This window comes from Pararge aegeria, chromosome Z (assembly GCF_905163445.1).
Source record: "Pararge aegeria chromosome Z, ilParAegt1.1, whole genome shotgun sequence".
In the NCBI taxonomy this organism is placed as follows: domain Eukaryota; kingdom Metazoa; phylum Arthropoda; class Insecta; order Lepidoptera; family Nymphalidae; genus Pararge; species Pararge aegeria.
This window is the reverse complement of record NC_053208.1, coordinates 9,614,224-9,637,249: the sequence shown is the minus strand read 5'-3', so window position 1 is coordinate 9,637,249 and position 23,026 is coordinate 9,614,224. Positions and strand designations below refer to the sequence as shown.

Sequence of the window (23,026 nt, the reverse complement as noted above, 5' to 3'; positions counted from 1 at the left end):
CATCATGATCATCATATCAACCCATCACCGGGCCACGGCACGGGTCACATCCCACAATGAGAAGGGGTTAAGGCCGTAGTCTACCAAGCTGGGCCAGTGCGGATTGGTGGACTACTATAGGCTATTAATGTAGTGAAATCATATATTTTCGGACAATCCAACTTTTCTTCATTTTATGAATAGATACTGCACCAACTAAAGTTGAGGTGATGACCCTTTAACCACAATGACTCAACGCACCTTATCAGTAATTATTTTGGGTTTTTTTTTGTTTATAACACTTCAAGATAGCCTTTGATATCACTCAAACCTGATGGTAAGCGATGATGCTATGATGGTAGAGGTCTAACGGTGCACTTATGAAGTTATGACAGGGTAACGTAATTTAGGCACAAGATACCGACCGAAGTAATAAAAAAAAATCGGGCCTTGACCCATTCAGTGTTATGTATCAACTATAATTGATTAGTTTCAATACTTGCCTTTGCATACTGAAGAACAAGGTACACATACATATAATACTATTTATCTGTTTTTTTAACTTATTATACCTGCACACATAAATAAACAAAACTTATAAGCGGTAAACAGGTACGAATTAGCATTGATCATGTTCCACAGAAACCGTAACCGTCTCAAAGTAGGAAACTACTCATTACCCAGATATTATGAGATTACACATCTGTGTCACCGTGCCAATCGCGGTCCTGCTTACTTGTTACCTATCTTTGTTATTGTTATATTATATTAGCTTTAGTCCGGAACTGCGTCCGTGTTTTTTCGGTTTTTTTTAAAACCCCGCGGTAACTGTTAGTTTTACCGAGATAAAAACTAACTTTAGATAAAAATCAGAGAGAATATTAACCCAGTCAAAAAAGACTGATGCACAATCAGACAGCCATATGGACAAAAAAATTGGACTTGTTTTAAACATAATAAATGCCAATATTCATTTTCTAAAAAGACACAGTAATTTTGAATACAAAGTCAGACAAATTAATTTATTTTTTACATGTCAATCATACATGAAAATCAATTTCTATAAATTTAAGTTTGTCGCTTTACTTGCGTTGAATTCTAAATACCTATTACAAAATTTACGATCTAAAGTAACTTAGGTTTAGTAAAATATATTCTTAATTAAAATAACAACAAGATGCTTATCACATAAACATGCAATGGTCAATTAAAATATCAATTATTATCTTCGTTAATAAAGTATTCATAAGATAGAACGCGGGCCTAGCGCGTCAAAGCGTAATTAATAGTGTCGTATCTTTAGTAGGCCGCAAAGTGCTATAATATAAAGTAGCGCGTCTAGTAAAGCCTCTAGTGTCTGAAACAATTTATGGAATACTAAGAATGCTACGGGTAGCAGGAAGCGCGGTGCGGCGCGTTTAGATTCTACCCATACTTGTTCACATCGCGCGAAAATGTGCATGGTTCTAAGGCTAGCACGTTACGTTGGACTGTTCAAGTTAAGATTCTAGCAGAATGGTCCGCCGCGACGCTTAAAAGTTGTAACTTCGCAGGAGGCTAATTTTCATTTCGTAATTATTAAACATAATTGTAAGGTATCTTATTATTTAAACTACAATTGTAATAAATTTAATGTATACAATACTGATGGTATCGAGATTTAAAAACAACATCACGATAAAAATGCATTGTTTCCCGCAATTTCTTTATGAATAAATACATTTTAGGTGACCTTTTCAATCTCGTCTTTAAAATGAATGAAGATACTTTACGAGCAGGCGTAGAATAAAAGTAGATCGACAAATTACTTGCTCTCGCGGCAAAAACTATCTCTACTGTTGTAAATGGTGACGTATGCTCCAACCAACATTGACCGCCAAACCTGTTTGGTATTCAAAGTAGGCGATGTCACAAGACGCATTGATGCGCGCTTCGCATTCTTTCTAGCCAAACGTTTAGGTAATAATTTATGAACACGTCGCAGAAGCGCCAATTACCGTTTAATTTCATTGACGGATGGATGTATCAGAAACTGCCTCAACGTGTAATAAGCAATCAATTAAGTCTAGGCTTCCCTGGCGCATTAAGCCATATGTCTAATGGGTATATAGCTAGTGAGCCAACTTCTTACTACGGTACTGTATTATTTGCGAGTACCGGAACGCAAGCAAAGCCGAGCCGGGGAGATGGGGGCCAGGGAGTCACTCCGTACCGCACCCATTTTCTGCTCAGTCAAGCATATGGTTAAGCGCTGTTGCATAACATCAGGAAGATCACAGGATAAATTCATGTCTCAGTTTAATTTAGAAATTTATAATCTAAAATAGTTTACCTAGAGTAAGGCTTCGAGCAAAACGACTCACTTTTCACTACCCGACAAAGACAAAGACTTATAGATAAACTACGAGAATGTAACTTAGAGGTGCGGTATGATGCCGGGAGCAAACTGCCATACGTCGCCTGTGGTTTGACGGCCGAGTGGCGCAGTGGGCAGCAACTCTGCTATATTATTCCAGGGCCGTGGGTTCGATTCCCACAACTGGAAAATGCTTCTGTGATGCCCAGATACCGAAAGACAAACACTGAAAACACGAAAAACACCGAAAATCTGCATTTGATTTATTTATGTATAATTTATGCATAAAATTATTCATCAGACATCTTAGTGCCCATAACGCAGGCGATGTGTGTATTGTCGTAGTATATATTCTTTATACCAATTTCAAGTTAACACGCTTCCATTTTTTTTTATTTTACTACAGTTAATCCCTTGACTGCAAACTCACCTTGTGATAAGAAATGTTATCTTATATATCTTACCTGTTAGGAGATTCGCAATTATATTAAATCTAAGTATACATATGTACGCTGTATCACTAAGCCGCAGCCGAAGCATCCAACCAAACAAACAAAAGACTGATGACGATGAAGACTTCCATGTTTGTCTGCGAGGTATTTGTCGTAACGATCAGTGGTGATATCGCAGTCAAGCACTAACTTGTCATCGATTAAAACAAAACAATCAATTAACAATTATTGACCATGCAATGACGTTGGCTGTGGTTGTCTGTACCAATACTATAGCTGGCACAAAGTCATTAAAGATTTTCCTTGAAAATCGCAATTTTAAATGGCATTTATTTTTATTTTATTGATTTTGTTATTAGAAATTAGATATTGTAATTGTAATTAAAAATACGCTGAATAATACTCAGAAATCACTTGTGCTTAACACAAACGTATGCTAAAGTAATTAATATTTTAACAAGAATTTAATTTAATTAGAATTTACAAACTAATCAGTTGAAAGCGGAGTCTCGAGTGGTGAGACGATGCGACCTCACTTCCCATGGCTCTATTTGAATTACGAATTTGAACTACAAATTGCAACGTCGCGTCGGTTAGATGATATTTCACTATTTCCGCAAATGTATTTGTGATGCTGTGGTTGGAAATATCACAAGATAGGTAAATTCATGTCGATACACAGTATTTACATGTATTGATAATTTTAGGAATTTCTTCCAATAATTGTTTACACACGGTATATTGTTTCAATAGGATATATGATCCAATCTTATAATAATCCTAATCCTCCTAAGGAAACAATCTTATAATAATATATATATCTCCATATCCATTGATAGGTAAATCCAGGTGCATGCGCTTTCATTTTTCTCTCGCGTCTTTAATTGAATCGATCGGAAAAATGTGGGTTTTGATCAAACATACCTAGGTAACATATTAAATAAATGTTTTTTATTAGAAAACACATTTTTCTTCCTTTTTTTTTTAAACCCACGCAAACGCCTACCTTGTTATTTACCTTGTTTTTGCGGAGAAAATACCTGCTAAATGTAAATTCTGTTCAAGGCAAATTTGGAATTTATAACGAACGTCTAAATTTTCTCTGGTGTCATCGGGTAAGACAAAGAACTACCGCCGACGGATTTAGCGTTTATCTATTTCCAAAACCTACTTTACATAAAAGTAACGAAAAGATTATTTCCATTCAAATAAGACAGGTAAGAAAAAAAATAGTATAGATACTCCTATATACTACTTTTTATTCATCTACGGTAAGTAATAAAGACAATGTTAAGTATTGGTAGGTACAATTCCTAATTCATTAAGTATTCGGCTACTGCAAGTGGGCCAAGAGACCGAAAGCGATTGTGGCCATTGTTTTGATTTTAAATGACTGGATATTACACTACACAAACTTGAACCTAGTTAGGGTTCCGTAGAACGAAATTTTGAAAGGAACCTAAAATGCGACCTTGTGCGACCGTCGCAACTCATATTTTAGAAAAAACTGAGTGTTCAATTCCCTGCAAAGGAAAACAACAAAAATAATTTTATTTTAGTTGCTTTAAAATATATGGACGTCGAAATTTTGAACTGGAGTTTACTTCACTTCGCCAATTAGGATACATAGGAAAATATGTAAGGGCTTCATTTGCATATAAAAAAATAGGTTATTACCTATTTCCAAATGACAAACTAACATTTACTTGAAAACATTTACGCAAAGAGCGTAAAAGTGGATGATCATACTTATTTTAATATAAATAAACCATTTTCTTTTAATAGCTCAGTTTTTCAGAAAATACAAACACACGCTTTACAAACATAGATATGCTCAAGATTGGTATTTCCAAAGATCACGAACACTTATTATTTAACCAAATATTTATTAGTTTATTGCCGAGATACAGAACCCAAAGTGCGCGGGGGTATGACTCGCACTTGTCTAGCTATTTTTTATGTGACACAGTATTGTGAACCGTGTCCTTACCACTTAGGTACAAGGTGCCCCTAATAATAGAATGAAAGAAAAAACTAAACAAACTTCCATGTTTCGTCAACCTAGTAACTACTACTTAGTGCTCAAAAAATATTGATTTCTATCTGATTGGCCATTTTTGGCCATAGATAAATTCCATCCGCCGAAAACAACCATAACCACAAACAATACAGGTTTCGATAGAATAAATTATAAGCGAACTCGGTTATGTTATATCGGTTTTGCTTGTATCTGCTTACCACCGACACTTATCGATTTAGCATCTTTACTGGGGGATAGGGAAACGAAGTTTTTCCAGGATTTCTTAACCACGACTTGGGCCTCCACTTAGGGTTAAGTCGGGTGATCTGGGTTTGTTGGACCAGGGATAGTCCCTATGTCTCCACGATCGTGGATTAGACCCAGAGGACGTATGAAATGAGGGATCTCGTCTTCTACTGAGAAGACGCTGCGCCGAGATTTTATCGGTGTCTCCAGCTTCTTCTTCTCTTGTTTTTCTTTCTCCTGGGCTTGTCTCCGTACGTGGTCGGCTTCCCGCTGGGTCACTCCAGCCAGCCGAACTCACTCCAGAAGCTTAGCAGGCCGTCCAGGTAACTAAGTGCTTCAGGGAGTGATGCTGGGGAGCCAAGGTATGCTGCGCGTTGCTCTGCTACTGCTCTATATAAGAGCGTTACGTGTGTCAGTGTTTCTTCTACCTCCATGCATGCTCTGCACAGAGGACTGTCGGTTATACCTAAAGTGGAAAGGAGTTTGTTCAATGAGCAATGCCCTGGAATCATGCTTCCTACCCGTCCTTAGTTTGATTCTGAGTCCTGCTTCTTGTGATACAAACATGAAATTGCATGTTTGTATCACAAGTAAATAACCTTCGTCCACGAAAAAACAAATTGTTCGTGGGCCCTTCATGTAACACTGTTGCACGCGTGGCACCTGTACCGCGTTCATTGTCGTCATTTAATGCGCTCTTGGACAGCAATATTCAATGGGATCTAGTCCATGACGGGTGGACAGCATTGTTCCGTGAATTGTTGAGGTACTCTGAGAATATTGAATGACCTTTACTTCAATATAATATAATTATATCATGTCTTTTATAATGTTGAATGTCATCTTTCATTCATTTAGTTATCCAGAAATTATGTAGTTCCATTCCAGTGTTAGCGGCCCTGCCGTACTAACAAAATGTAAAATAAAAAAACAAATAATAATTTAGTCGTTCAGGTCGTAAAGGTCTTACTTTGGGCGTCTCGTGACGGAAGTGGCGTTGGGTTTGGAAGTGTAAGAGAACAACCGCTGTTGCAAACAAGTGTAGGTTTGGATGCTGGGTCCGAGAAGTATACGATGGGTCACTCGGGCGTCGAGCAAAAAGAGCGACATGCCATGGTTGTTTTTAGTTAGCGTTACCCCATTTTTAGAGAAGACGGTCCTACATAACCTAGATCCTGCACAAGAGATGGAGGCGGGCATTCAGCTATTAGATCTCGCCAAAAAAATAGGGAGTGATGTCGGCCGGCGAAATTAGATTTCACATTGCTATAAAGAAATCTTTATTGCTCTTTCTATCGATTCGTAAGTTCAAGATCAACCTAGATTGGAAACCTTGGTCCCAGAAGAATCGTATGTTTGCTAACAAAAAGTAATAATGGTACAAATAACGATATAAAATTCAAAAGTATATATGGGTAGTTATTTGTTTTGCCTTAAAACGATCCCTTTTACCCAATAAACGTTTCGGTTTTATTTTCTAATTTTCGTCAATTTCAACCTTTTCCATCCATTGCAATCTTGTAAAACTTACTGTGATGGACAGTTGCAAACAGAGATACCGTCTATTGATATTATGAGCGTTCCGTTTTTCTATAACGAGGTACGGAACCTTAAAAACCATCGTCGGTTGCGAGGTTAGTAATCTCATACTAATGCCGTAAACCGATTATTCAAAAACCAGTATTTCTTCTTTAGCTCATTTTATATCGTTATGGTACCGTTAGACTTGGAGAAAATTTCTATCTGTATTTAAATATTTTTCACTCTACCACTAGTTAGCGTTATTGTGCTTGATTATTATTTAATTTATAAATCTCACCTAGTGGTAAGGGACGATAGAAATGCTAATCTAAGCATCTTAAGCGCAACTTTTAGCTTTCATGTGGAAGTTTTCTTATCTGAATCCCCGCCTACCCGGTTCGGTTCCCCACGGGTTGGAGCAAAAATTGTTTGGTAATTTCTCTGTTAAAAAGTTCTTTAATTTTCACTTACATGTGATAATGACCGATAAAAACCGCTAAACCGCACAGGACCACCTCGGTGGATATATATGCTCTATAACTCTCTCTCCTAGAGAGAAAGTTATAAAGCATAGCAAACATAGAGAGAGTCCTGATTCCAGCCGAACATTAAAAACATCAAACACTCCACATTACAGCACGAGATCTCTCGCTATCTGTTCAGTAGTAAACTTGTGTGGACTTAGAACCAGTAATAAACATTTATGTAGTTTTATTTGAGACACAATTAAATTATTTTTTTCTTTTTCAGTGGGGATCCAGAGTATATCAGCACTAATTATAGCATGCGCAACAATGTCAAGTAAGTAATAACCTTAATATTTTATTATAAAATACCTTACTGAATTTTATGAAAAAAGTTGGTTACGTCATCATCAACTTCATCCTATTGACGTTCCATGACTGCAAGTCGATTCTGTATCTAACGAATGAAGGGAAGTTGACTGTGAAATCCATTCTGAAACCTAAGTTTTGACTGAGTTAATTTCAACTCGGTTGGTTCCAAGTTTGTATTAAACTTTTAGAAAAGGCAATTATAGTATAGGTAAAGGACGACGTTACTACGATGATCTAACTCGCAGGGTTCTGCCAGGGTTTGCGAAGTCAGCGCAAAAAAATGCATTAAAATCTGTTGCGTACTTAGTTGTATATAATCTAACCGTATAAATGGACAGACAATCAGCCGGACGCGACTGTGTTTATTCGGTGAAGTGACAGTGATATCTAATTATTACTAAACTAAAATAAAGCCTATAATGCTCGCCGATATAGTTATTATTTCAAATCGTTTAAGAAGTATAATATACAAGCTTTTGTCTTTATAGACAAATTAATCGGGTATTGCCCTAGTCAATTTAAAATTGCAGTATTTTAAGCAGCCTTGCCTTTAATGTGCTGCAAATATTTTTCTGTGCTGTTTATGGTGTCCTAAGCGATTAATTGATTTGTTTATGGACTAATCCGAGGTGGGCAGGATTTAATAACTAATATTAGAAGTTATTAATAATAACCCGAACCGATGACGTGCTCTCCGAGACAAGGGGGATATTTTTCTCACTCCGGGCTGATGCTAGTTGCACTAAGAAATTCTTCAAGTAAAGTCCTATGAATTTTTCGCTTGACCTGGAAATCGATCCTGGTACTTTGTAATACACATGATATACCACCCCCTGGGCTGACAAGGCCAAAAAAAAGAAAGGCGACCCCTTAAATTTACTCTAAAACATTTTGTGGTTAAAAAATCGATATCCTCTGCTCATTTTGGATATGCAACAAAGAGTTCTCGTTTGAAATACGTACTCATTATACGTAGGCCCAAATTATTTGTGACGGAGACTCCGAGGCACGTATTAGAGCTACGACCCGAGGCCAATCTTTATTAACCCAATAAGTATCATCTCAAGTAATATAATTTGCATTTAGATCACTCGCAAACCGTAAACATTGCCTCCTAAGTGTTTTTTTTTTGTTTTTTACGCATTTTTCCATTTATAGCTCTAACGGTTGTTGACAGTAGGCATATAGCGTTGAAATATGATATTTTCTTTGTGCACGTGTCACCGGCCCACTACAGGGCACGGGTCTCCTCCCACAATGAGAAATTGTTAAGACCTTAGTCCACCACGCTATCCCAGTGCGCATTAGTGGACTACACACACCTTTGAGAACATTACAGAGAATTCTCAGGCATGCAGGTTTCCTCACGATGTTTTCCTTTACCTTTGAAGCAAGTGATATTTTAATTGCTTAAAACGCAACAGAAAACTTAGAGTTGCGTGTTGGGATTCTGACTCGGCCCCGCGTAGGTGAAATCGAAGTCCTACCCACTGGGCCATCACCGCACGTCTAATTAGTGGAAAAGCTTTTTGTGACAAAGCTCGTTCGGCATTGCTGTGTTCCGGTCTGAAGGGCGTGGTTGCCGGTGCTATTAAACATGGGACTTAACGCCTCAGATTGGTGGGCATAGGGCGTTGCTTTGAAGGTGCTGTGCTATAGTACAGGTTTTCAATCTGCTTGTCCGTTCTCTGTATAAAAAAAATGTGTGCGTGTACTAGTGTACACACGTAAAAAGTTAAACTTCTTAAAGACCTTATTTTTCGAAAAATGATCTACTGCAACTTTACAGAAACTGGTTAAATAAAGTTAAATTAGATAAAGTTTAACAAAAGGCTTTTATTATCATGGACATGAATACAAATAATACAATTATGTCATTTTACTTTATTACTACTAAGATTATTACAGCTTTAATTTAATTGTTATATTATTATTATGGCTTATGGTAACTGAAATATGAAATATAAATATAAATAAATAAATATACTACGACAATACACACATCGCCATCTAGCCCTAAAGTAAGCTTGTGTTATGCGTACTAAGATGACTGAAGAATATTTTTATGAATAGGTAATATAAATAAAATACTTATAATATACATATAAACACCCAGACACTGAAAAACACTTATGTTTATCACACAAACATTTTCCCGTTGTGGGAATCGAACCCACGGCCTTGGACTCAGAAAGCAGGGTCGCTGCCCACTGCGCCAGTCGGCCGTCAAATATTGTTTACATTCCATAAAAACTCCAGGAATTTTAGTGCCGGATCTTGTTGTTAATGATTGAGGACTTTTTTTTAATATTATATAAAATTCAAATAAACTTTCAAAAATTCAACTAGCTTCAAAGATTTTTCTGATGCAGATCGGTTTTTTATCATTATTGCAACCTAGTAAAGAGGCACGAAGAGGGAGGAGGAAGAAAAAAATTAATAATATCGTACAACTTCTGATTTGGAGATATATAAAGTGCAACAATCAAAATATTCATCCTATTTTCCATTTGGCATTGAGCCATACATAAGTCAGAAGAAAGAACAGAAAAATCTATCGATGAAGTTACAATGTTAACAACATAATACTAATTATGATATATGCTTACGTCTTCAGCCGTTTAAATTTTGCAATGCATGTGAAGTTCGAATAAACTAGAATCAACCGTGGTTGGGACAAGAAAAAGACGGCGCGTAACGAAAAAATGTGACGCGTAACTGAAAAATGTTACACCAAATTTTTTTCCAACCCCGATAAAGAAGTTTCACTTCAAAAATACAACAACTAAAAGATGCAAATAAAGAAACACCCATTATTCCAAAAACATAAGAAATATATTGTTAACACGATTACAGTTATATTATTGGTATAACTGTCTCGTTGGTTTAGTGGTTGGTTTAGTTCATTTGACTATTAGGTATATAATAAGTATAGATTGCAAGGTTTTAGATTTATCTGTTTCCGGTTATCGTTCTGAGATTGCTGCCTTACTTCCCGTTGAGTTCGTTTAGTAAACTATTAGACACTAATTTTTAAAGCCCGCCAACAAAAATTGGAGCAGCGTGGTGGGCTTTAGTTTGAAATCCCTGTGAAAGAGTATCTCCCCATTGCCCGGACAATAAATAAATAAACCTACTACGACAATACACACACCGCCATCAAGTCCCGAAGTAAGCGTAGCTTGTGTTATGGGTACTAAGATACCTGATGAATATTTTTATGAATAGTAGATATACATAAATACTTATAATATACATATAAACACCCAGACACTGAAAAACATGAATGTTCATCACACAAACATTTTCCAGTTGTGGGAATCGAACCCACGGCCTTGGACTCAGAAAGCAGGGTCGCTGCCCACTGCGCCAATCGGCCGTCAAATAAATAATAAGAAATTAATAGGCATAGAAATTCATTACGATGATTAGTGAGTATAACACGTAGGTATTCGAAAGCTTGAGAAGATTGACACAGTCTTTATTCGACGCGTCGTATGAGTATAACTATGTCTGATATGAAAGTGCCTCACTTTTGTACCCTCTTCGTATTCCCTATTCACGGCTTTCACGAAAACTCCATACACAGAGAAAGCTGCAGTCATTTCTCTCAAAGAAAACTCGATCTGTTCTACAAGTAGTGTCTAGTTTGGTGGCAAGAATCAGGTTTCGGGATGAAAGGTGCGTCAAGTATTGACTTCAAACTGCACACTAATATAATTATGTTTCCTATGTATTTCAATAGTAGATAATAATAAATTAAATAAATATATACATAATATGGATTGTTAGCCGACTGCGGACGGCATATAAGATCCACCACCCCTCCTCTTTCCGCTGGTGTATTACGAGGCGACTGATACACCAGGATACAACAGGGATAGGCAGCCGGGCAGCAGCGTCCTCTGTGCTACTACTACTGCGCTACCATCTACTGCGCTCACCAAAACGTCTGGCTAGCGTGGCGTCGGAACAGGCCTATAGTTTAACAGTAAACTGTTATAGGCTATTTATTGATGATGAATTAATATGATGATGTTGTAGTTATATAGTCAAATTAACGGTAGGCTGTTTTTAACAATGTTAAACTATTGGATAGAAGCAGGCGTTACTTTGCGGAAATCCAAAATATATTATGAAAATCAATCTTAATTTGCTATACTTAACGAACTGCAGGAGAATCTGTATGGTGTAATTTATAATTTCTTCAATCCGTATACTCCACACCAAACAGATCCTCGGGACAATTATTCATTGTAAAGTCAACGTCTCCTGAGGATGCTTGGGTTTCGGAGAGAAACGTGCGTAGAGGGTTCATTGTCGAGGATCTGTTTGGTGTATAGGATAGTTCTGTTCTCCCATTTATACTTAAAAATTCCCGGTAAATTTTTGACAAAATCCAGTAAGTATTATTTCAAACGGAACTTTGAATTGGTCCTGAATTATTACTATCATATATTAAAATTTATAATTCCGGTGCTGACTATGTCATTTGTCTTTATTAAATGATCTATAAAAGCTCTGAACGGATTTAGCATAAATATTTCTGTAGATTTTTTCTCATATAAGTATATATTATACGTACGTAATCTTCTTCTTCTTCTTCTCTCTGGGCAGTATCCACACGTAAGCGCTTCGCTTGTTATACGTACGTAATAATACGTACTTAAATTTAAAGGAAAAATAAGCTGAAGTTGGGTGAACCATATGCTTAATACTTTAACGAGCACAAAAATATAATCTTGGTTCATTGGAAAGATTTCAATGATATTTAAATTGCAATCATCTTTTTCGATCAAAGTTTTAAATTATTATCCAGGTGCTCTTTTAAGTCACTTTTTAGCACAATTTAGCTCCCTTATTTTACTTCACTTCTTGACGTGTTTAGATAAATCGTGTGCTCGTAACGAAACTCAATTGGGTTTGTTACGCACGTACTCGTAACCAGGCGATACAATTACACCATTATTATCACGGTATTTCATAATTACAGCCAAAGTGGTTTCTTCTCTACTCTCTTTGCTATTTTCAGTTTCGTACGGGACTAGATTGCTGTGTTTTAGACATATTGCATATTGCAGTAGGTTTTTATCTAGTTTACTGAGTGATCGATATATGCTCTTGAACTCTCTCTCTCCCACGAGGGAGGTATGTGCCTAGCTAGGATGATGATTGAGGTGTGACCTATATGACAATTACATACAAATTGGTCTAGTACAAAGTAGTCTCTAGTTTTTGGAGCTAAATAGCAATAAGTTATAATTAATATCCGTACACCGTAATTATAAATATTTAGAAGATAACCAATGGATTATACGATATTATTTTTATAACCTACATGTTTACTGCAATCTCTGGTGCAGTCTAAGATAGTAGCACGCTAACGTGTTAGGTTTAAGGCGGGTAAAAAATGCAATATGCAAGTATGAGTTTTGGAAAAATAAACAACGCAACATAAAACCGAAGGACTTTATGCAATATGGGTTTTAAAAAAAAATAAAAAACGCAAAAAAGCTAAGGCCAAAGGACACATAAACGAGAAATCTAACGGCGCAGGCGCAGGGTTCGCGAATGTTATCCGGATATACCGTTATCGATGCAGTTATGTAAGAGTTGATCGACCCCACTGTAAACAATATACGGATTACTATGCTAATGTATTCTATTCTAACACATCGCCTTATGACAGTGAATTATGAACTAGTGCCAAAATACAATGAAGTCTTAATATTTTTTTTAGTCCTTGTCTGCTATATCACGTGGTTTAAGTGATATGCAGTTTAAGATGGTAGCGGGATAAGCTGTTAGAGGGTAGGATAATTATACCCACCCAAATGTAGGCCAAGGTATAATTATACACCGATGGTCACCAATCACTGCCCCCTTGATCAGAGAAGAGACAATTCAGAAATTATATAAAATTTGGAAAATCCAAGTGCACGCTTCATAATCTCATTTTTCACGAAAGAAAAATACATACCTTAAACTTTTCACCGCATGTGGGCGTAGTAATAACAGCCATATATAATATTTATATGTATTGATTATAAAAACAGCCAGTGCCAACATAGTAAGTCATCGCTGTAGTAGAATAAATTCTGTGCCCAAACTAACCAAGGCCAAAGCCGGTCTTCCGGTCACCTGTGGATTCAATGAGACGGTACAGATCGCAATAAAAGGCGCATAGTCAACCATATCTATACAAACCAATAAAAATCTAAACAATTTGGACGATCTTTTTTTCCCTCGTGTGTTATATGCCTACAAAATACAAAAACCGTTTTGTTTTTATCTTTTTGCCTTAAAAGTTTTTATTAAAAGTTATCTAATGTATTCGTTTTTATTCACTTACATGGAACATAAATGGAAGGTATAGTTTTTAAAATTGAACAGATTATGAATACCTTGAGCTGCTTCTGAGGAGTGGTGATATACACTACCAGACAGACGGACAACGAAGTGTTCGAATATCTAAGAAACACGTATTTATTAGTTAACAGCCTTATTGGTCTAGCAGTCAGTATGCTCGTCAACCGATTCCCAATAAAGTAAGGTAGGTCAGCACCTACATTACCTTTTTGGTTACCCGTTGTTACCCCTTTTAATTTTCTGGCACGAAGTTGCAGTAATCAGTGCAAGCTGTAAGGAAATTAGCTTCGTCCACCCTCATTCTTAACTATAAGTATATATTTGTAATAAAAGCAGGTCGGAAATTACAGCTTCTCACTTCCTCTAGCGGAAATGAAATATGCGGGAAGCGGGCTGGTTTCTCAACGAAAACATTTTCACTCTCTGCGGAAACTCAATAATGGTGGTTAAAGAAGAAAATGTATTTTTCCATTATAACCCTTTATAAAGTTCTTGTTTATTTTGGAACTTGCTTTCTTTATCCCAGTTTAAAATTTGTTATAGGCAGTGGCGTGCACAGTATCTACGACCAGAGTATGCATAAAGCAGGTGCATGGCATAAAATGGAAACTTTCCCCTCCAATACGAGTTAGGCAGTGCTTTTGTGCATGTATGAAGTGCACGCCACTGATTATAGGTATGTGCTAGAAAGTGACAATAAGAACTCCTTTACTACAAGACGTCATAGTTCTTGAGCTCGTTGCACTTGACAAGTATTATAGTTCTAAGTGGTGCCCTAAATTATATGATGGACTTGAACGGTGAAACGAACTCCTTAACTACATCAGGTTTAAATTAGCATTGTGTTGTGAAGCAAGACGAAGCAGATGGGTTTTTATTATAGATAGATAGTTTTAGATAGATATATTTCTATTTCCTTCAGTTATGAAAAAAAAACTCCAGGGATTGTTTAAATTGGCTATGAGATCTATAAAGTTAAAGTACTTAATAAACAGCAGATTCATCACTCTTCTACAAAAAACGCCTGAGCACTTGCTGATAAATTCTTAATTGCTTATAAATTAAAATCTTACATATACGCATAAGACCCTTACACTAAACGGAAACCTACTTTATTCGGTCAAAAAAGTTCGTTGACCTTGAAGACAATGAACTTAGGTCAGACCGGTCTGGATTAAAAAATGCCGTCCACCGATATGATGCGTCGTTGCATAATGTAACTAGTGATGTTCTTAACTCCAATATCGAACAACCTTACTCAAATAAAATACTAGCTATTTGACTTCATTTTTCCAGCTAGTTTTTTAAATTTCTTGATAAAAAATATTGAGAAGTACTGTAATGCGGATAGTTTAGGATTTTGTTTGGTTGTTTGAATACTTATTGCACACAGTACGCATTTAATAAAAAGTAAAGAGACGAAAACAAAGGAACCTTAATCTTATAGGCATTGAGGTGTGCAACCTTAGGCGTAGGAAGAAACAAAGGAAAAGTTTGGTGCGGCAATTGGCAAACAAAAAATAATAATTTAGTTGGAATATTTACAAAAATCTGGATCCCGCCAGCAGCACCATTAAGCTAAATAAAATCCGAGTGACGTCATAAATACCGAAAAGTCAGTCAAGTGCCGAGTAGGGGAATTACGAATATGTAATTTTATATACACATATGTCTGTCTGTTTGTTTTATGGCCGCGCATCACGCTGTAACTACAGAATGAATTGAGATGAAACTTTGCACGATTGTCGTTTATACTAGGTTTATATTAGGTTAGGTAGGATATAGGAAAGTTTTTATACCGAAATTAAGCTCAGTTCGCTTGGGAAGTTTTTAACGATTTTACACCATAACTCCGTCAAATGTCTATCGACTTAAGTAATTATTTTGTACTGGATAAGTTATACTATCAGTTGAGTGTAACGTGATTGGAGGTAGAGGACAGAACTCCTCAGCGGAGAGCAGCAAACCCCTCACTTAAGGTTTAAAAATACTGAATACATTGAGTGTTGCCACATTTATGAGGTAGGAGTTTCGTTGACTTTACTTTAGTGCTAAGAGTGAGTAAAAAATGTTAGAAATTATCTTGGTTAACCAAATACAAATCAACTAACAATACGATTTCAATTATTCCAGTTACGATTACAATTGTTTGTTAGTGATACAGATGAATACAAAATTAGCTTTCAAATTTTCAAACACGGACATCCATCCATTTACTGACTTGGGTCAACCTTGCTTACCCAACGCTATCGACTAATATGTAGTGCTGCTGTTAAGCTACTCATTCTTAATGCAATCATTTGTGTTAGGGAATCGAAAGTAATTTAAATAAGGCAAAATGGGAGTAGGTCCCCGGGACAGACATTTACGATTGGCAATGTTTACGTGATTGAAGGTTTTAAACAGTGGATGATTAAATCTTCAAGTGCAAGAACTGTTAGAAAGAGATATATTATTCGCCGATATCTCAGACGTGCGTTTAAATATGTTGATATTGGATAGAAGAAGGCGTTACTTTGCGGAAATTCATGATATATTATGAAAATAAACAGGATTGAAGAAATTATAAATTACACCATACAAATTCTCCTGCTTTTCGCAGAGTATAGCAAATTAAACTTAATTTTTATAATATAAATATGTTGAAATACTATCTGTATTAATATCATACGTTTGTATAATTGGCGGTTCCAGTATATACTATTGCAAAAACCTTTCGTTTGGTACCTATCCGATTTATTGAGGTATGTGTAAATTTTTAAGCAGCACGCTGAGTCCCGTAATTTACGCGAGCGAAGCCGCAGGGCACATTTAGTTGTCAATAAATTTCATTACAGTACCTATTTAAGATATAGTTAGCTGATTAATGAAATCGTTTTATAACAACAGAAATTCAGAATCTATGTAATAATGCCTACTTGTATAATAAATAGGTCCTGGTTATCGTGTAATAATTATTATATTATACCTAATTCACACGTGAACCTCCGGCGAATGTTTTCGTTCGGCGCTTCCGGATTTTATATGCTATAACCTGTTTTAATAACTTACATAATTACTGTAATCATTAGTTTCATTACACAACAGTAGTATGTAACGTTAATTTAATTTTATGTCACTACTATTATTCAATAATCCGCGTCTAAAAATAATTAATGTTGTTTTATAATCTCGGTAACATCTAAGTGACCCATGTTACAATAATATACATCTAATTTAAACTTCAAAGTTTTAGGCCGATTATCGATATTACTTAAAATCGTTGTTCATCGATGAACTATCCATAACGATGCATAGATAATTAATTCAAAGACACATATTATTAGCATTCATTGAATTATTATTAATTTTATGTATAGAATAATATTATGTACATAACCTATAGGTTGTAAAATTTTTGTACTTATATACCACTTTTATTGATACACTAACCTTATTTTATAAAAACCAGGTAGGTTAATTTGTGTTTATATAACCCTTCAAACAAAATGAGGTGTTAATGAGTCAATAGACATTAAACTATATATATTTTTTTAATGTAGTTATCAGTTTATTTTTTTTTATCAGTTTATTTATCAGTAGTCAGCACGCGGAGAGTTCCATACAACGCTGATGCAATATGAAGCACTAATGGGCATTCTTTTTTATGTTCGTTGCATAGGGCCAGTGGCATGCACACGGTGACTAGAACAGGCGTAGAGCAAGAACGCGGCATATAATAAAAAATTCATCGTCCCATACGATTTATATAAAAAAATGTAAGGTAGACAGTGCTTTAACGCATGCCATACTTGCATAAAAGCACTGCCACTGTGTCATTGTGTGTGGACCCCACTTTATTTTTTAACGTAAAGTAAATTAATAAGCGAACTATGCGGACTTAGGACGTAGGGTCCCATTGGCACGCTTCGGGTACGGAACCCTAAAAAATATTAATTTAAGGACATTGCTTTGATATTTGTAATTTAATAACGCATTTTGACAAAGTACGATTAAGTAATTTTAGGTTTAAGTTGACGAATATAATTATTCTCGCCCTCCTCATAACAATGGAATAAATGTTTCTGAACATATAATAAGCACCTGTATATATGCCTGTTTAATGCATGTTTAATGCATTTTGGGTTCGACTTTGTAGCCTTTACTATCATAATAAAGCGAGTTCGGTCCTAAGTATAGGTAGATACATGAAAACCAGTTCTTAGTTCGATATTAACTTCTGAAAACGTGAGATATTGAGTTAAATGTTTAATGACAAATTCACTGTCTCGTTGCCCTAATGATTAGTATATCGCCTGATGATATAGTAACCTTAGTTTGATTCCCGGGTCGGATCATATAAGCCTAGTGCGTGCCTAAGCGTTGTGTAATTGCTCTAGCTTCATAGCTTAATTTAAATTTACTGGAAGATGGTGATAACAAAAAAATTAATTTACCCGGCTAAGTTTGTTGTGGGATCTTCTTAGACCATGGCGTGTTTGGAACCCTCGTAGCTTTAGATTTAAGTTGGCGAACGAAGTTATCACAATCCCGTTACAATTATGTAAACAAATATGTATGAACGCTTCATAAGTGCCTGTGATAGGCCTACATGAATGAAGAAATTTTGAATTTTGAATTTTGAATTTTTATAGTAGTAGTACTTTTTAGGATCGGAAGTCATTAAATTGTCGTTGAGCCATTATTTAATAAAGACCAGCTCCCATTTGAGCAGCGTGGTGGGCCTTTGCTCTAAAAGGTGTTCAATAAGCTGAGGATTATAAAGAACTAAAACCTAAGAATTCCTACGAACGATGAAATTATACGCGAAACATTTAGCTTGTTAGGTATGCTGAATATTATTTAATTAAATGATGTAATAATAACATTTCGTTACCATATTCTCGCATTCATACATCCATTAATTTTACATATTTTGCATCATATATTAACATCATCTAGGCAATGCAAAATGGCTTTTAATTAAAACGGCAATAAAGTCCAGTCTGTTGTATGGGAGCTCCCCAATAATTGCTAAATTTTATTTTAATTATTTATTTTAATGTTAGATATATCGGCAACAGAAATACGTTATCTGTGTTAGATAAAAGATCATCTAGGTACCACCGTCCAGTACCAGTCATCACTCCACTTTCCTCATCAATCTAAGGCATTTAAATTTACGGTCTCTATTATGGGAAAAATATTCCATCAAACACTTACCTATCGAATAGAAAGGATTCTATTATCGTTAAAAAAACAATCTTTGAGATAAAAGTGTCCATAAAAGCCGTCAATATACGGGGGACAATAAAAAACGCATAAAAAGCACAGCCGCGTCGCGCCGGCTTGCACTAAACAATAAGTGATTTCGGATTATAGATGCTTACCTAGATAACGCAATAGACATCCATCTATAATTTAGTATATAGTTAATGCAAACCGCTTTACCAATATGCTGAGCTGAGCTGTTATAGCTTAAATTAGAAGATAAGCTAAAAATTAAAGATTCTAGACCCCCTTCTAATGATACCAACTCACAATAGCAGTTAACGGTTTCACAAAACACTTATGCCCGTTTTCACAAAACTTAGGCATCGTCTATATCGAAAGTCAAATAATTTTGCCGATGTCTATCGAAAAAAACGTTTCACAAACACTTAGGTTATAACTATAGGTGAAATGTTGATGTATTTCTAGTAATCTCCCTAGCTCTGGCGTTACTTATTTACTCATTGCCTTGTTCGTCCTTAGGGAACAGGAAATACTTCGTAAGTTAGGTATCGTCGTATGTCTTAATGTTTTTTAGTTTATTTTTAGTTTATGAAGATCGAAAATCTTACTTGTCTATACTTTGTTGCACGTGTCTTTAACACCGGTCACTATATATCATACAATAAGAGCTAATTCTCAGGACTTTTTAAACAATCCTCAGAAATTCTTCCAGTTGCCAAAGCAAAATTTCCTAATTTTAATTTTTTGTTCTTAAACATAATCAAAACATAAACAGACTAACAACTTTTCGTGTTTGTATATGTAAGTATAGCAAAATCAGGCACAAATAATAATACAGTATTTGTTTATCCACGTGATCCAATGATCCTTGAAAATGTAATCAAACACAAACAACAAAGTACAAATTGCACAGTGGCAGTGTTTTGATAGCTGTCTCTCATTTGAATACAACTTTTTATGATTAAAAAAAAGAAAATCCACCAAAGCAATAGCTAATGTGAATAGCTAGTAATATTCTCTACTCCAAGTCTTGTTAGATGTAACTGACAGCACTGAAAAATTGCAACTAAATTGTTTACAGATTACGTAGTAATTTCATCTATCAAAAAGTTTTCTTTAGTTGAAACACCAATAAAGACTATTGTAACCAATTCCAGGGGGCGAATTTTTATGACTACATTATTTAATATTTTGAATTGACTCTAGTTACTTAAAATAGGCGATTCACGATGCACCTATATTTATTAATATTATATATTGTACAAGCTGTTGCCCGCAACTTCGTCTGCGTTTGATTTTGATTTTTGATGAGGCATTCATTTTAGTTGTAGTTTAAAAAAAAATACAGTATTCAGTATCGCTAAGCCTATAATTTGTCGGAATTATTGTGTAAAATCGTCAAACACTTTCATCCCCTCTCTTCGGCTGTTTGGGGTATGGCACCCCCAATCCGTTTTTACGCGGCATGGTACCGGAACGCTAAATCGATAAGCGGCACGTCTTTATCGGTAGGGTTGTAACTAGCCCGGCTGAAGGTCTGCCGCCAGACCAGACTATAAAGATAATTCGAATAATATAAATACCCAAAACTCGGTAATGTTACATAAGTAATCACAACCTAATAAAGCATTATATAAACCTACTTTGGATCTTATATAGTGTTGCCCAAATTCAGTCTTGGTCTTGCAGTCTTGGTCTTGTTCTTGCGTTTTTGCAAGACCAAGACCAAGAACGAGACCGCGTATTTTTAGCAAGACCAAGACCAAGACTGACCGTGCAAGACTTGAGCAAGAACAAGACATAGCCTGCAAGACTCTTGCGTCTTGCAGCTAGGACTTAGCGCTATTTCACGGAGTAGTTAGGTGTAACAGTTCGGTGTATAGGTAGGTAGGTACGCTTAGGAATTCTATGAGACGCAAAAAACTATATCAAAGAATATGAAAAACTGGACCTATGCGCATTACGACTAATACCATAAACATAGCGAATAAAAAAATATCTATTAAAATCAAACTGAGTGCATGCATAGTTATGTTTTAACCATCGGCACTTTGATAATGCGGCATCAAAGGTTTTGTACTTACTTCTCAAAGAAATTTGCCGCTTTTCGGAAGTACATGGTTATGATACACGCGCCGGCGGCTTCTTTTGAAATCTAAAACAATCGTTGCCGCCGCGCCGAAATCATAACATTTGACACTATTCATGCAAAATAATTTCGAATTTTAAGAGTACCTACAGGTGTTCCAAAGAATAAATAAGTTTCAGAGTGCTTAGAATGAAAATGAATACATTATACTGATCACGCAAGTAGTATTATGATTAGGATAAAATGGTGAGGATAGGTAGTAGATGTCATAATAATTCATTCTAGTAAGTAATTATAATATTGATTACTTATATGGTTTTAAACTAATTACTTAGGTACTATTATTGTACATTTAGTCATTATATTTCTTAAGTTTTTACAAGTTGTTTTAGCAAATGTAAGCTTATAAATCATAAATGTTTATTAAGAAACAGTTACTTCCATGGAAAACGACATATAGGTCAGTTGATTTTTCGAATTTCTTATCAAATCTTCAGTTATTTATTAATCTGCTTGATCTTTACTATGGCTATGTTAATTCAAGCTCACAATGTTCCAATTCTAATACGTTTTTCTAAGATTTAAAGTAAACTTTAATAAATAGTAATAGACTAATAGGTAATTGCAAGACTTGCAAGACTCTTGCTGCAAGACCAAGACCAAGACCAAGACTGGGAGCGCAAGACCAAGACCAAGACCAAGACCAGGTGTATTGGCGCAAGACCAAGACCAAGACTGGCTAAGTCTCGTCTTGTTCTTGCATTTGGGCAACACTAATCTTATAGAGAACACTCCGGTGGTTTCCGGAAACTGTGTCACTCAGCGTATTGTACAAGCAAGATAGAGTATGATAAACTCAGTCCGGGTTCATACAATTATTTTTATAATTTTAAGCCGCTTTGCCCGAGTCATCGAAATAAGTTTCATTTGAGCAAGAAGGGATCTGGTATCCCTCGGGCTCTCTTCGGTTAACACCAGGGAAAATTGCGGCCAAGTAAATTGGGTTAACAAAACAAATTGAAAATTTCGTACCAATTTTCTCCTTCAAAGAATAACCACTTTCAATGTTCCACTTTCCTACAAAAGCTTTATGTGTCACTTGATTATCTTTGTTAATTACACCACTTTTGCGATTAACAGCTAACAAAGCTGTGTGTTCTTCACTCGCAAGACATGACTACAGATTATTTGAGTTTTGCGATAAACAGCTAACAAAGCTGTGTGTTCTTCAATCGCAAGACATGAGTATAGATTTTTGAGTTTTGCGATAAACAGCTAACAAAGCTGTGGTTTCTTCAATCGCAATACAGGACTATAGATTATTTGAGTTTTGCGATAAACAGCTAACGAAGGTGTGTTATACAATCGCAAGACTACAGGTTATTTGAGACTTGCATGCGTGCAGTACATGATGACTAATGCCTAATCTGTTTTACACAAATATAACTTAATTGACAGTTATCTAAGAGTTGAGTTATCCTTTTCCATAACGTACGTAGTAAATGGTGTTTCACTACAGTTGCCAATTTAGCTACACACTATGGCCTAATATATCCAAAGGCGATCCATACATCGGTTAATGCTTTAATGTTTAATGTGTACATTGCCGAAGATATGCTTGGTTTGGAGTATGGAGATCGAAGAAATTATATTTAGAATTATATTACAGATTCTCCCGCTTTTCGCAGAGTATAGCAAATTAAGCTTAACTTTCATAAGATATCATGGAATTCCGCACAGTAACGCCTGCTTCTGTACAATATCACTTAAGACTAATAATATATATATTTGAATCACAGGCCATCCTTCTGGGAGCAGAGGACGCGGATGGAGAAGCGTCTTCTGATGGCAGTAGGGGTGGTGACGGTGCTGGCCGTTGCCTTCCTCGCTGCCTTCCTCGCCATCATCCTGCTGCGGACCTCCCCGGACAACGCCGATGGTAAG

General features: G+C 35.9%; 1 protein-coding gene across 3 annotated transcripts in view; it reads left to right on the top strand.

Annotated features, from left to right (window-relative positions):
* Nucleotides 1-23,026, top strand: part of LOC120636069 (neprilysin-2) — an 84,580-nt gene that overhangs the window by 26,220 nt on the left and 35,334 nt on the right. For all 3 annotated transcript variants that reach the window (XM_039907353.1, XM_039907351.1, XM_039907352.1), the window contains exons 2-3: nucleotides 7,325-7,375; nucleotides 22,882-23,021. In XM_039907353.1, coding sequence (XP_039763287.1) covers nucleotides 7,325-7,375; nucleotides 22,882-23,021 — 191 coding nt within the window. The remainder of the gene's footprint in view (nucleotides 1-7,324; nucleotides 7,376-22,881; nucleotides 23,022-23,026) is intronic.